Consider the following 16490-nt stretch of genomic DNA (forward strand, 5'->3'; position numbering starts at 1 on the left):
TCAGAAGGTCAGACGTGGGGATGTTCGCTAATGATTGCAGAGTGTTCAATTCCATTCACAATTCCTCAGATAATGAAGCAGTCCATGCCCGCATGCAGCAAAACCTAGACAACATTCAGGCTTGGGCTGATAAGTGGCAGGTAACAGTCGTGCCACACAAGTGCCAGGCAATGACTATCTCTAACAAGTGAGCGTCTAACCACCGCCCCTTGACATTCAACGGCATAACCATCGCTAAATCCCCCACCATCAACATCCTAGGGAGTCACCATTGACCAGAAACTTAACTGGACCAGCCACATAAATACTGTGGCTATAAGAGCAGGTCAGAGGCTGGGTATTGTGTGGCGAGTTTCTCACCTCCTGACTCCCCAAAGCCTTTCCACCATCTACAAGGCACAGGTCAGGAGTGTGATGGAATACTCTCCACTTGCCTGGATGAGTGCAGCTCCAACAACACTCAAGAAACTCGATACCATCTAGGACAAAGCAGCCCGCTTGACTAGCACCCCATCCACCACCTTAAACATTCACTCCCTCCACCACCGGCATACTGTGGCTGCAGTGTGTACCATCTACAAAGATGCACTGCAGCAACTCGCCAAGGCTTCTTCGACAGCACCTCCCAAACCCGCGGCCTCTACCAACTAGAAGGACAAGGGCAGCAGGCGCATGGGAACACCATCACCTCCAAGTTCCCCTCCAAGTCACACACCATTTTGACTTGGAAATATATCGCCATTCCTTCATCGGTGCTGGGTCAAAATCCTGGAACTCCCTCCCTAACAGCACTGTGGGAGTACCTTCAACGTACGGACTGCAGCGGTTCAAGGCGGCGGCTTCAAGGGCAATTAGGGATGGGCAATAAATGCTGGCCTTGCCAGCAACACCCACATCCCGTGAACGAATAAAGAAATGTAAACTTAGCATGCTGTAATTACACCCTCCTTCCTGTGGTGACGCTCTAACATGGAGGAGAACAGTGCCATTGTGTCAGTGGTATTACTGCTGTCCGCTCAGGAGCAGATGGCAAGCTGCAGGCAGACCTGCAGCCGAAGTTGTGTGTTTAGATTGGGTCCAAGAAGCTATATATTACACACTGGCACGAAGATGATGCACGGTATAAAGTAGTCAGCCCTCACACACACGGGAAAAAAAAATCACATTAAAATTTTGGTTGCGCTAACGTTTTTGTGCATGTAGACCCTTAGTCTTTGCAAGGTTTGGGAGTTGCTTTCCGGTGGAATAAATAGGAGCTGCGTGATTTTGAGCCCACAGGGAAGGTTCCGTATGATGGCGGCATGCTAACTGGTGGGAAGGGGCAAGATGTTCAAGGCACTGTTCATGCAGTGGCCAGATGAGGTATTCGAGAGAAGGTCACAGTCTAAGGATAAGGGGTAAGCCATTTAGGACTGAGATGAGGAGGAATTTCTTCACCCAGGGAGTGGTGAACCTATGGAATTCTCTACCACAGAAGGCAGTTGAGGCCAATACACTAAATATATTCAAGAAGGAGTTGGATATATTTCTTAAGGCTAAAGGGATCAAGGGATATGGGGAGAAAGCAGGGACAGGGTACTGAATTTGGATGATCAGCCATGATCGCATTGAATGGCAGAACAGGCTCGAGGGGCCAAATGGCCTACTCCTGCTCCTATCTTCTATGTTTCTATGTAAGATCTCCTGTATCAGTATATCATGAATGTACGTTGTAACTAGGAACGAGTTGTCCTCCACAAGCTCTTCAGGTTGCTGCTTCTGATCTTCAGGCAAATGCTGGATAGAGGCGCCTTGACCAGTCTAGCCTGGTTTTGGGGGACACTGACAAGTTCATAGCATGCACCCCCGGGTGAAGCTCGCCAGTCTTTCCTCCTTCAGTACCTCCTCCTCTTCTTCCAGAAACAACCACTGAAGGCGATCCCAATGGAATCCCACTGTGCCCCGTCTGAAAGGGGGGGTGGGGGAGAAGGCGGTGAGGGGAGGTGGCCCCAAAGCTAATCGCAGAAAGTCAGATGAGGCAAAGCAGTTGGCCAGGAGCAAAAGAAAATTCTAAAGATCAGTGGAGAAATAAAGATTCTGAAAAACGTTGGCCCAGAAATTCGGGTCTCCACGGGCGAGTACTCGCTGGGTACTCACCCGTAGGCCCAACGAAAGTGCCGGTTTCGTGCATGCACTGCGCGTGCGTGGGAAACCGGAACTTCCGTTCCCTTAAAGGAAGGGGTTCAAAGGTCGAACGCATACGCCAGAGGCAGCGCGTACGCCTGGAACTTACGGTTTTTTTCCAGCAAGGCCTGCTTTTTACAAGGTAAGTGGTGAATTAATTAAAATTAAAACATTTTTTCCACAGGTTTATTATTTTTTAAATACTTTAAAGAAAGGTAAGTTTATTTTTAGCCCCGTTAGAAAATGTAATAAATTTTTTCAAAAATTTATATTGTTTAATAGTTATTTTATGCAATTTATAGTTATTTTTAAAATGTGATTTAAAAAAAAAAATTATTTGAAGTTTTAGTTATGTTTTGGGGCTTATAGTATTTATAGTTTTGACAGCTCTTCCTGTCAATTTTATGAATGGGCATTTCCCTGCTACCATTGGCTCTCCATGGGACTAACACGCTTCGAACTAACTGCGCCCCTGGGATACGCAAGCACTGCGCGCCGGCAGTTGGAGGAGGCCCAGGATCGGAATTCCACGCGGGCCCACAGCTCAACGGCCGGCGCGCCGGATAAGTGCAGGTTGGAGGTTTGCACCCGCAGGAAGCCTCCGACCCGAATTTCTGGGCCGTTATGATTTCAGTGTTTGGTTCGTGAAATTTACTTCTACCATTACGACAACTTGCATTTATATGGCACCTTTAACATAGTAAAGTGTTTCCTCTGCACATAGCAACCCTGGGTGCTCGTTGTGTGTGGGCACGATTAATGCTCAAGGTAAATGAAACGGTAATTCCAGCATGATTTCGCCATGTTATTTAAACCTCATTTAAATATGCTGGAAAATTGGGTAGGGGCCTCACGTCTATGTCATAACGGATTCCCTACATAAAAATTAAATGCTAAAAAGGGAAGAAATACTAGGAACAGTAGAATTTTCAATCTGCATTGTTCCCACCTTGCTATCCTACATTGGCTACCATTTTATTTAACTCGTTACTGCTTTTCATTTTTTTTTTTTTTTTAAAAACCTTTACCTAACTAATATTACCGCACACTATTCTCAAACATGGCAAATTAGATCGGAGACAGTCCTTTTAAGCAGCTGCATGTTTCAATTTTTAATTCATTCATTCTCAGTCTGCTTCACAGTAAACACAGGTGTCACTATAAATTGTGTAGTTCTTGCTCCATTTTTAGGCCCACGTGTCCCAGATTCACAGCAAATCCTATCCGGTTTGTTGGTGTAATTCTACATCCCAACACAAAAGTTTGAAAAATGTCATCTGTATTTCATGCAATGTACAGTATTACTTTAAATTGGTTAGAAACATAGAAACATAGAGATAGGAACAGGAGTAGGCCATTCGGCCCTTCGAGCCTGCTCCGCCATTCAATGAGATCATGGCTGATCTTCGTCTGAGATCATAGCTGATCTTACCAGTTCAGTACCCCGTCCCCGCCTTTTCTCCGTAACCCTTAATCCCCTTAGCCTTCAGAAATATATCCAATTCTCTCTTGAAAATATTTATTGAATTAGCCTTCACAGCCCTCTGTGGCAGGGAATTCCACAGGCTCACCACTCTTTGAGTGAAGAAATTCTTCCTCATCTCTGTTTTAAATGATTTGCCCGCTATTTTTAGACTGTGGCCCCTGGTTCTGTGCTCCCCTGCCATTGGAAACATTCTCTCTGAATTCAGCCTGTCCAGGCCTGCCATAATTTTATATGTTTCGATGAGATCCCCTCTCAATCTTCTAAACTCCAGTGAGTACAAGCCCAAACTATTCAATCTCTCCTCGTAGGTCATTCCCGCCATTCCAGGTATCAGCCTGGTGAATCGCCGCTGCACTCTTTCCATGGCAAGAACATCCTTCCGCAGATGGGGCGACCAAAACTGTACACAATACTCCAGATGCGGTCTCACCAGCACCTTGTACAGCTGTAGTAAGGTATCCCTATTCCTATACTCGAACCCCCTTGATATGAAGGCCAACATACCATTTGCCTTCTTAATCGCCTGTTGCACCTGCATGCTCTCCTTCAGTGACTGGTGCACAAGAACACCCAGGTCCCTCTGCACTTCCCCATCTCCCAATCTATTGCCATTTAGATAATAATCCACCCTCCTGTTTTTACCCCCAAAGTGGATGACCTCGCATTTATCCACATTATAGTGCATCTGCCACGTATCCGCCCATTCCCCCAACCTGTTCAAATCGCATTGTAGCCTCCTGACATCCTCATCAGAGCCCACCCCTCCTCCTAGTTTAGTGTCGTCAGCGAATTTGGAAATATTGCATCCAATTCCCTGATCCAGATCATTTATATATATTGTGAACAGCTGGGGTCCCAGGACAGATCCTTGCGGCACCCCGCTGGTCACTGCCTGCCACTCCGAAAACGAGCCGTTTATTCCAACTCTCTGTTTTCTATCCGCCAGCCAGTTCTCTATCCACGTTAATACTTTGCCCCCAATCCCATGAGCCTTAATTTTGCATGATAATCTTTTGTGTGGAACCTTATCGAAGGCTTTCTGGAAGTCAAGGTACACCACATCCACTGGCTCTCCCCCATCTATTTTACCAGTTACTTCCTCAAAAAATTCCAGCAGATTAGTCAAACACGATTTACCCTTTGTAAATCCATGTTGACTCTGTCCGATCCTTTCCCCATTTGTCAAGTGCTCCGCTATTTTATCCTTAATAATGGACTCTAGCATTTTGCCCACAACCGATGTAAGGCTTACTGGTCTATAATTCCCTGCTTTCTCTCTACCCCCCTTTTTAAATATTGGGGTAACATTAGCTACCCTCCAATCCACGGGTACTGTTCCCGAGTCAATGGAGTTCCGGAAGATGATCCTTAGAGCATCTGCTATCTCCAGGGCCACCTCCTTAAGTACCCTAGGATGTAGTTTATCAGGCCCCGGGGATTTGTCGGCCTTCAGTCCCCTCAACTTACCCAACACCATATCCCTAGAGATACTAATTTCTGTCAGCTCCTCCCTCTCATTAGTCCCTATGTTTGCCGATATTCCTGGGAGGTTATTTGTGTCCTCCTTTGTGAATACAGAACCAAAGTATGAGTTTAATTGGTCTGCCATTTCCTTATTCTCCATTATATATTCTCCCGAATCGGACTGCAAGGGACCGACTTGGGATTTTACCAGTCTTTTCCTCCTGATATACCGATAAAAGCTTTTGCAGTCTGTCTTTATGTTTGCTGCAAGTTTACTTTCGTATTCTATTTTCCCCTTCCTGATTAATCCCTTTGTCCTCTTTTGCTGTATCCTGTACTGCCCCCAATCTTCCGGTCTGGTGCTTTTTTTTGCCAGTTGATATGCCCTTTTTTTTGATTTTATGCTGTCCCTAATTTCCCTCGTTATCCACGGTTGAGTCACCTTTTTAGGTTTATTTTTATGCCAAACCGGTATAAACATGTTCTGGAATTCTTCCATTCTATCTTTGAATGCTTGCCATTGTCTATCCACTGTCAATCCCCCCAGAAACACCACCCAATCAATCTTACCCAATTCCCGTCTCATACCCTCGTAATTCCCTTTATTTAAGTTCTGGACCTTAGTCTCTGATTCAATTTCCTCACTCTCCATCTCGACTGAGAGCTCGATCATATTATGATCGCTCTGACCCAAGGGGCCTCGTACAAGAAGATTGCTGATAAGTCCCTTCTCATTGCACAATACCCAGTCTAAAATGGCCTGATCTCGAGTCGGCTCCTCGACATATTGGTCCAGATAACCGTCCCGAAAACATTCCAGGAATTCCTCCTCCTCAGAATTTTTACTAATTTGGGTAGTCCAATCAATATGTAAATTAAAGTCACCCATGATGACAGCTGTGCTCTTATCGCACGCTTCTCTAATTTCCCTTTTTAATGCCTTCCCTCACCTCCATATTACTATTTGGAGGCCTATATATCACACCCACTAACGTTTTCCTCCCCTTGCTATTTCTCATTTCTACCCATACAGATTCCGTTTCATCCGAGTTAATATCCTTCCTTTCCATTGCATTAATCCCCTCCTTTACCAGCAATGCTACCCCACCTCCCCTACCTTTTTGCCTGGTAACAAGTAATCTTTCAGGAGACAAGATGCTGAGAGGATGTTTCCCCTGGCTGGAGAGTCTAGAACTTGGGGGTCATAGGCTCAGGGCAAGGGGTCGGCCATTTAGGGCTAAGTTGAGGAGAAATTTCTTCACTCAGAGGGTTGCGAATCTTTGGAATTCTCTACCCCAGAGGGCTGTGGATGCTTAAGAGGGCAAGAATGAGATAGATAAATTTTTCACACTCAGGTAATCAAAGGGTATGGGGATCGGTCGGGAAAGTGGAGTTGAGGTAAAAGTTCAGCCATGATCTTATTGAATGGCGGAGCAGGCTCGAGGAGCCGTACGGCCTACTCCTGCTCCTATTTCTTATGTTCAGGAGACAAGCTTTAAAACAGGACAACTATAAGCAAAGCCAAGTTAGCCTGCGACAGAAAATCCCGATGATTGGCAGCAACATACATTAAGTAGAAGGCAAAATCTCAATGTCCGTCAGATTCTTTGTCTGCTTTAATACAATAATACCTGATCTAGAAGTTTTGCATTATTCACTAATGTTACTTGGTTGTACTGAAAGTAACTCCCCGATGAAGCGTCCAAGTACGCCTGCTGCAAGGTTGGCAGGATTTCTTGTGTGAACTGGCTGGAGGCGAGTGGCACAGTATGAAAAGTTTCTGCAAAAGAAAAAAAAAGGACACAATATTGTACGGCACAGCAATAGAACTGCAGGTTTAATTTGGAAAGAAGTTAGTTACTCCTCAACAATCGTATTAACTCTCAAAAAAAAGGAGTTTAGTTCTTAAAGGGCAAACTGAACACGCTTTACTATTCTCGCTACGGTTTTCTGAAGGGGTCGTTTCCAATTCTTTGAAAAGTTTTCAAAAACCTGAAAACTACAAAAGGTGCTGCCTACCACTATCGCAACTCATTGGACCAGCTGGTGTTTAACACAGGGTATCAAATTATACATTAAAGAACAGTCAATATGCTTGAATAAAATTAAGCTCAAATTTTGCTTCTTAAAAAAATATAATTTAAAAAAAATTAACTTCCAAATCAGGCGCCATCTGATTTTTGACGGACGTTAGATTTCCACCAGACAAGCCAACCTTATATCGCTTCTGCCCGGACCTCCTTCCAAAATTAAAAGAAATACCCATACGGATTTATATTAAAATATTTCAATAATAATGTTGGCGCTTACTCAATTTTTAAAAATGCCCATATGGTGGGCTCACCTTTTACATTCCCACCTGTGTCGCAATGGTACCATAAATGAAGCGTCTTCGAATGCAGTTTACCACTCTGTTGGTAATAAGGAACGTACAGTAACTTGGTGTGCAATTTGCTGTTGGAACTCTATTCTCTTTGCTTCTGATGGCAATGATTTGCTAGTCCTGCGGAGGTGGTTCCAGAGGCATTGGCAGCCTGCCAGTACCTCATGTTATGAGCCACTGTTCATGCGTGAGCCTGAACTGCGATGCTCTCCTGTCTCACTATTTGTTGGTGGCAACAGCGCGGTTAAGGCCAATTCTATACTGGATGAGTCCAGAAATAAAAAGAGACTGTTCCCATCCTATTCTGCCAAGGACCTAGCCTGGTGGCCTTTGGTGCACTGTGCAATCGAATGGAGGAAAATCATGGCAGATGCTTGGCCAGCAGTTGGGACTATCTCCTTCTGTTCCCCCCCCACACCTTCACCCCCACTCCCACCCCACACACACTTTATACGATGATTAGGTCCGGCCATTTTAGAGAACCTTGACTTAAATGAGATACTGGCTACCAAGATCAAAAGCCTCCTTTTGCCTAAGCTGAATCTGAAAAAGGATGGATTTAACTCACATTAATCTACTGTCCTAAAGAAATCTGATGAGTTTCATCCTACTCCAGAATTTAGAGCACTGAAGAGATTTTTTTGCAAACAGTTCAAGATGGCGGTGTCTAATCTTTCAGGCAGTTTATCTGGGGAAACTGGCTCACCAAGATAAGACTTTGCATCACACAGTCATTCGGGCTGGCCATCACAAGTATCTCAGCTTTCACTTTGAGGATCTCAGCTGCCTGTACAAGACATTGCCCTTTGATACCCGTTTCAGGATCTAGAATATTTACAAAATGCCGATTGTAACCATGCATTTTCAAGATGTGCCAACCATCTACCATATCTAGTTGAGTGTCTCATCAGAGCTCCCTGTTCGCACCTACTCATGCAATGCTAATTTTCTTCCAGAAACTTGGCTCCATCGTCAATGACGAAAAATCACACCACAACCCACTGCAGGACATGACATGCATTGACAGCCTTCATCATACTGCTAATAGGGAAAATCTTCCGCCCCACAGACTGATTACCACCCTTCAAGGATCGGTGATTCCTTTTTCTACAGCATACAGTAACTATTTCCTGTTCAATGTGATTGCAGGAAACATCTTTGTCGCAGTTCACGAGGTTGCTTCAGCTGAATTTGCACCAGTCGCCACTATCACATCTAGTGGAGGAGATCAACCAAACGTTGGTTTTGGAACCAAGGTGGTCGTCTCGAGGTTGTTTTGCTCCAAGCACCTCCTCAATTAATACTGTTAACAGAAGCATCTTTGTTTAGATAGTGGCACTGCCTTCACAATAAATAGGCTCAGGCCCCCCCCAGGAGACTGAAACTAAATGTACTTGCACATAAATTTGTTTTGATTTAACATCAGCAAAACTAGCTTTTCTACCACTTCAGTCTCTGATGCAGGGAAAGTCTGTGAGGCTCCAGACATCGGGCACACTGTGGTTTACACAAACAAGTTAAGGCTGAGCCAATTCTTGGTCTCCCTGTGGAGATGCAACCCGGCTTGGCCATTGTTGCCTGAACCACAGGGTAATACTCTCGGCACAACACCCAATCGCAAAGCTCAGATGAGGAAAACAATTCTGCCCATCTAGCATACCCTCCAATAGAAAGCAACACTCCCAGAATCCAAGTGCCTCCTTAGTGATTCTAGAATTTGTCCCTCCATTGCCCCACCTAGAAGACTATTCCAGATAATAATCACTGTGTGTGGAAAGTACCTCCTGACATCAGTCTTGGAAGTTGGCTTTTGCTAGTTTGTACGCATATCCTCTTGATCCAAAGTCTTGGTTTATCAGCACGGTGGCATAGTGGTTAGCACTGTTGCCTCACAGCGCCAGGGACCCGGGTTCAAATCCGGCCTCGGGTGACTGTCTGTGTGGAGTTTGCACATTCTCCCTGTGTTTGCGTGGGTTTCCTCCGGGTGCTCCGGTTTCCTCCCACAGTCCAAAGATGTGCGGGTTAGGTTGATTGGCTATGATAAATTGACCCTTAGTGTTAGGGGGATTAAATACGTGGGGTTACGGGGATAGGGTGGGATATGTGTTGGTGTAGGGGTTACAGGGATCGGGTGGGATATGTGTCGGTGCAGGCTCGATGGGCCGAAATGGCCTCTATCTGCACTGTGGGGTTTCTGTGATTCTGTGATCTTGAAATAGTGCTTGCTATTCCATTCAGTATCTTACCTACCGCTGTGAGCCTCTAACCTTTCACCTTTTTATCCGCCACCCCCCCCCCGCCCCCCCGCCCCCCAAGGCTGGAGAGTTAGCATTCCTCACAATTCAATCTTCTGACATCAGTCTTGTGGCCCTCCTCGACACCTCTTCCAGGGCTTCGATATTTCCTGTGTGCTTTGTTGACCGGAATCAAACAAAGCAATCAAAATGCAGCCTTACCACAGCACAATACAGCTTCAGTACGACAGCCTCATACTGATTTGACCATATAGCGCTGCGTTCTATTTGCTTTGTCAACTGCTGCTCGGAAATAGCTCAACACAATAGCCTGGATTTTCCTCTTCGTACTGCCTGATTTTCAGCTGGCGCTGCAGGAGTCGGCAGTAAGGGAGTCGGCAGAAGCAGGAAATGATGCAGGAACTCATACTGCTGGATCTCTGTCTGCCTGTTCAATATTTTAACATTAGTTCCACCCAGTACTGGAAACGTTCACTGTACTATTTTCCGTCATTACTCTCTCATCGCTGCCGGATGTAAATCACACCCGGAGAAAACGAGCATGCAGCTTTACTAGGTGGAAGTGAATTTAAAGGGCCCAAGCACCCTTTATTTCCTCTTTATCTCTCCTGCTTTCTATCCTCCCTCCTGCTTTCTATCCGGTCACTGACCTTCCCTTTTGTTCTTTCATTCCCCTCCCCCTTTTCCCAGCCCCCTACTTGCATTAAAATCTATCCATTTCCTGCTTTTTTCTAGTTCTGACGAAGGGTCTTCGACCTGAAGCGTTAACTCTGTTTCTCTCTCCACGGATGCTGCCTGGCCTGCTGAGTTTTTCCAGCGTTTTCTGTTGTTATTTCGGATTTCCAGCATCCGCAGTATTTTGCTATCGTACCTTTTATTTCCCCCCCCCCCCCGCACCTGCTGACAGCTGCTTCACCATCTTCGTTAGGCATTCTCATTGAAACATATAAGATTCTGAGGGGGATTGACAGAGTAGATGCTGAGAGATTGTTTCCCCTGGCTGGAGTCTCTAGAACTGGGGGACACAGTCTCTGGATAAGGGATTGGCCATTTAAGACTGAGATGAGGAGGAATTTCTTCACTCAGAGGGTGGTGAATCTTTGGAATTCTCTACCCCAAAGGGCTGTGGATGCTCAGTCGTTGAGTATATTCAAGGCTGAGATCGATAGATTTTTGGACTCTAGGGGAATCAAGGGATATGGGGATCAGGCGGGAAAGTGGTGCTTAGGTCAAAGATCAGCCATGATCTTGACTGGTGGAGCAGGCTCGAGGGGCCGTATGGCCGACTCCTGCTCCTAATTCTTATGTTCTTATTCTACTGTGAGGTTACCATTTTCACCCTCCCTCCCCCATTTCAAAGAAGCCACAATGAATTGGGGATACCCCATAATCTTTGTTTTTGTAGGAGAAAGAGGCCTATAGCAATCTCCTGTTGATGCACCAAGGCACTCAAGCTTCTAGCTGACCCAGAAGCATTGCTCACAGAGGTTGCACTTTAAGAAAGATGCCAATGAGCTATACCAGGACCGTTAAGCCAGACTTCAGCCCACTTCCTACTTGACCTCATCCTCACCAATCTACCGGTCGCAGATGCATCTGTCCATGACAGTATTGGTAGCAGTGACCACCGCACAGTCCTTGTGGAGACGAAGTCCTGTCTTCACACTGAGGACACCCTCCATTGTGTTGTGTGGCACTACCACCGTGCTAAATGGGATAGATTCAGAACAGATCTAGCAGCTCAAAACTGGCCATCCATGAGGCGCTGTGGGCCATCAGCAGCAGCAGAATTGTATTCCACCACAATCTATAACCTTGTGGCCCGGCATATCCCTCATTCTACCATTACCATCAAGCCAGGGGACCAACCCTGGTTCAAGGAAGAGTGTAGAAGAGCATGCCAGGAGCAGCACCCAATGAACCTAAAAATGAGATGTCAATCTGGAGAAGCTGCAACACAGGACTACATGCATGTTAAACAGCGGAAGCAGCATGCTATGGACAGAGCTAAGTGATACCACAACCAACGGATCAGATCAAAGCTCTGCAGTCCTGCCACATCCAATCGTGAATGGTGGTGGACAATTAAACAACTAACGGGAGGAGGAGGCTCCATGAACATCCCCATCCTCAATGATGGCGGAGCCCAGCACACGAGTGCAAAAGACAAGGCAGATGTGTCTGCAACCATCTTCAGCCAGAAGTGCTGAATGGATGATCCATTTCGGCCTCCTTCTGAGGGCCCCACCATCACAGAAGCCAGTCGTCAACCAATTCGATTCACTCCACGTGACATCAAGAAACGGCTGAGCACACTAGATACAGCGAAGGCTGTCGTGCTGAAGACTTGTGCTCCAGAACTGGCCGTGCCTCTAGCCAAGCTGTTCCAGTACAGCTACAACACTGGCATTTACAGAAACATCACTGCAAGAGTTCCTCGGGGCAGTGTCCTTGGCCCAACTATCTTCAGCTGCTTCATCAATGACCTTCCCTCCGGCATAAGGTCAGAAGTGAGGATGTTCGCTGATGACTGCACAGTGTTCAGTGCCATTCGCAACTCCTCAGATAATGAAGCAGTCCGTGCCCGCATGCAGCAAGACCTGGATGACATTCAGGCTTGGGCTGATAAGTGGCAGGTAACATTCGCGCCACACAAGTGCCAGGTAAGGATGATCTCCAAGAGAGCGTCTAACCACCGCCCCTTGACATTCAATGGCATTACCATCATCTAACCCCCAACATCGACATCATAGGATTTAAATAATCAACATCAGTTGATTCATATATTTCACATAAAATAAAGCGGTTTGTTGGTTCACCTTTGGCCTCATTTCTAGAGTGGTTTTAGTCCATCTTCCGAAAGAAAGGACACTTATGTCGTAGTGCTATAAAATCTCGAATTAGTTGTCCTACCTCTTCCCTTTCTCTCTCCCCCCACCCTCCTGAAAGTTTTACACCTAGCTATATTTAATTGCCAATCCTGACTTCTGCTGCAGCCATATTCAATATTGCTATTATGACATGATTTTCTATTGTAAATCAATGATTCTAGTTCCACATTTTGGGGCATTAATATACCCACACTGGATCTGTAAAATTCTTATAGAAAGAACTTGCACAAATGTAAGTACTTTCCTTCCACCCCCCTTTTTATATTGCACCTTCCACGGCCTCATGATGGCCCAAAGTGCCTCATAGCCAATGAACTGCTTTTGAAGTGTAGGTACTTATTTTGTGGGCAAACCTGGCAGCCCAATTGCACACAGCAAGGTCCAACAGATAACAATGATATATATAACCAGTGCATTTGTTTTTTGGAGATGCAATTTGAGTGACAAAATGTTGGCCGGAACACTGGGAGAAATCCCTGCTCTTATTTGAATGATGCCAATGGATCATTTACATCCTCCTGAACAGGCGGACGGAGCCTCAGTTTAACATCTTATCCGAAAGACGGCACATCTGACAATACAACACTCCTTCAGTACTGCACTGAAATGTCAGCCTGGATTACGTGCTCAAATTCCTGGAGTGCGGCTTAAACCGTCTGACTCACAAAGCTACTACTGAGACAACATGACACTCTAAAATCCTTAAAGGCTTAAATAGTGTAGATGCAGATGGATGGAATTGTGGGACACATGCAACATAAAGAGCCAATACCTCATCACTGACCCAACAGCAGAGATCCCTGGCTTCAACCTCCCTCAAAGAAAGTGGACAGCGCTCAACCCAACCCGCACGGACGACGTGGCCGCCTCCTCCACAAGTGGAAGATGAGGGACGACCCGAAGTGTGACTGTGGCCATGAGTCCCAAACCATGGAACACATCACATCAACCTGCCCACTGAGATCTGTTGCGGGAGGCACCTCATTTCTCCACTCGGCATCTCAGGAGGCCATCGAATGGATAGCCAAACTAGACATCCCATTATAAGCTTTTCCTGTTATACAAAACAAGTGTAGATCGAAGCACGTTAACTCTGATCACAGGACTGAAGGCCCAAGTTCAAAATTGGTACATCTCACTTGAAACTGGAGATTAGACAATTCAAGTTTCCTCACAGATTACACAAGGTATAATTGTTTAATCCTTACATATGCAGCTCTGCATGGCTTTCTGTGCATTCTTGTCCCTAAGAAATAGTAGAACATTTTTTAACACTAGTTGATCTCCCACTGCACATGGGGAGTGAAGACCAACAGTAGTTTTCAGATGAAGTGGAGTTGGAGGCCAGGGGATAATTGGACCAGGGCACAGACATAAATCAGTCCTTATTTTAAAATCATACATCAGTCTTTAATTTTAGATTTTCACTATAAAATTCTTATGTACACACTTATAATGCAAACTGCCTATGTAAACCCGTCATGCGGTAATTATGCCCTCCCACCAGAGGTAGTGCTATAGCATCACCACTGGGGAAGGATGCGTGAAAGATAAGTCCACTTATTTCATTAGCAAGCAATAAACAATTAAAAGCACCAATAACCCTTTTCTCAAACAGAGAGGAAATATCACCCAAGATTTTTTTGAAATGGTTGTTACGCTTACAGTGGCAGAATTCAACAAAGCCTCACTTTATGTTCAGAATAAGTGCACAGGACAAAAAGGTGTGCATTACACAACCATTCCGTCACACGTACACCCCCCTCTCGAACTGTAACCTTGTTGGAAACTTTCTGATAAGACAACTTGGCTTAATGAATCAGTAAAACTCCTTTCTTGTGATTTAAAAAAAAAATAAAACTATATTCCTGACAACTAGGGCACAATGCAACTTTTAAGATAGGCCTGAGGAGGGGGGGGGGGGGCTGATCGCTCAGAGGATCGCACAAATACAAACTAGTCTTGGCTTTGAAAGGTTGAATCATTAAAACTGCTCAAAAAGGATCCATAAATACAACTCGGTCTTGGCTTTAATCAATCGTTAAAACTTGTGATGTAAAAAAAAGATCAGATAACTGGGTGGGTGGGTACACAATGCAACTTTTAAGATAGGCCTGAGAGATGGGGGAAGAAGAGGCCAAAGTCTCTGGCTGTAACTGAGCACGGTGCAACAGTAATGGAGAAAGTTGGGGTGAAATTTCTGCCCAGGACTGGGACTCACCTGGGCCAGAGGCACTTCCATCCCAGGCTGGGGGGCAAGGCTGCTGCTCCTCCTCCTCCCAGGTAAGCGGCAGGCCAGCAGGGAACATGTTTCCCCTGGATTTGGTAAGAGCAGCCCTTCAGCCCTCCTCGCCTTCATGCGTCCTCTTCGGGCCGGCAGGGAAGTTTCTTGTTGGTGGGTTGCAACAACTTGATACAATTCCACGTGAGAGAGCGAGCGAGATCCCTGCAATTGGCAACAATCTTGTCGGGAGGCTTCGCTGCCTGCGGTCGGACCTCAGGTGTGGCAGGTAGAACAAAAAACTGGAAAGGAAATTGTATTCTATTTCTAGGGGGATTTTTTTTTTGTTGAAAAGTTAAAAACGCGGTCGGCTGACGTGCTCTCGGAAGAAGTGGGGAAAGCAACGTCCCACGTAACTGGTTCCTTGTGCCGAGGCGGAAGTACTAGATCAGCAAAGGGGAGAAAGAAAGAAAGAGAAAGCTGGGCTGGCTGCGCACTTCACCACCGTGAAAGGCGGAGCAAGTCAGCACTTCCTGAGCTCCGCTGGTGACCTCATCCTGCTACCGTCTCTCCTCGCAGCGACAGCGAGCCGTGCCTCTTCAGTCATTGCAACCAAGCCCAAGAGTCTGGGGTGGGTTTTTTTTAATTTGCAAAATAATAAATATGAATAAAAGAGTCGACTTTTTTTCTTCACCGCTACTTCTAAGCCACAGTGACGTTCCCGCGCGAAATGTTTCCCTTTTTCCAACTTGTTGCAATGTTTCCAGTTGTTGCAGTTTCCAGTAGTTACAAATTTTCCAGTTGTGACAGTTTCCAGCTGTTACAATGTATCCAGCTGTTACAATGTATCCAGTTGCTAGTTTCCAGTAGTTACAATGTTTCCAGTCCAACTGTTGCAATGTTTTCAGTAGCTGCAATGTTTCCAGTTGTTTCAGTTTCCAGTTGTTTCAGTTTCCAGCTGTCAATGCTTCCAGTTGTTCCAATGTTTCCAGCTGTTAGTTTCCAACTGCTACAATGTTCCCAGTGGTTTCCGTTTCCAGTTGTTACAATTTCCAGCTGCTACAATGTTCCCAGTTGTTAGTTTCCAGTTGTTACAATTTCCAGCTGTTACAATGTTTCCAACTTGTAATGTTCCCAGTTGTTACAATGTTTCCAACTTGTAATGTTCCCAGTTGTTACAATGTTTCCAACTTGTAATGTTCCCAGTTGTTACAATTTCCAGCTGTTACAATGTTTCCAACTTGTAATGTTTCCAGTTGTTACTGTTTATCTTTGAATGGGGCTGATGTTCTCAGCTATGCGTCACAATGGGACCCTCCGCGCGATCGAACGGCCGTGCTACCCCCAGAGGAACGCAATGTAATCCCTTAACTAGCGCACTCGCTCTTGTTGTTACCTAATTGTTTGTCTTATATATGATTAAAAATGCATCACGTTGTTATCCATCCATCCAACCCTTCCAAAAAACCCCCAGCTGAAATGGTCAACCACAGTGCAGAGAGGGAAAACACGTCCTCAAGAATCCAAACTCCTCATTTACTATAGGGGGTACGGTAGTGCAGTGTATGACAGTATTTACAGCATAGAAACACGCCCAATAGGCCCATGCTCCACAGGAGCCTCTTCC

At 45.5% G+C, this 16490-nt stretch overlaps 1 protein-coding gene across 2 annotated transcripts in view; it reads right to left on the reverse strand.

The window, feature by feature from the left end:
* Nucleotides 1–15913, reverse strand: part of LOC147105870 (uncharacterized) — a 129407-nt gene extending 113494 nt beyond the window's left edge. For both annotated transcript variants that reach the window (XM_086010693.1, XM_086010692.1), the window contains exons 1-2: nucleotides 14864–15913; nucleotides 6745–6893 (exon numbers count right to left, since the gene is read on the reverse strand). In XM_086010693.1, coding sequence (XP_085866819.1) covers nucleotides 6745–6893; nucleotides 14864–14951 — 237 coding nt within the window. In that variant the 5' untranslated portion in view covers nucleotides 14952–15913. The remainder of the gene's footprint in view (nucleotides 1–6744; nucleotides 6894–14863) is intronic.
* Between the last annotated feature and the right edge of the window lie 577 nt (nucleotides 15914–16490).

The sequence above is a fragment of the Somniosus microcephalus genome, chromosome 17 (assembly GCF_052327205.1).
Source record: "Somniosus microcephalus isolate GS21.2 chromosome 17, FLI_Smic_1.0, whole genome shotgun sequence".
Classification (NCBI taxonomy): domain Eukaryota; kingdom Metazoa; phylum Chordata; class Chondrichthyes; order Squaliformes; family Somniosidae; genus Somniosus; species Somniosus microcephalus.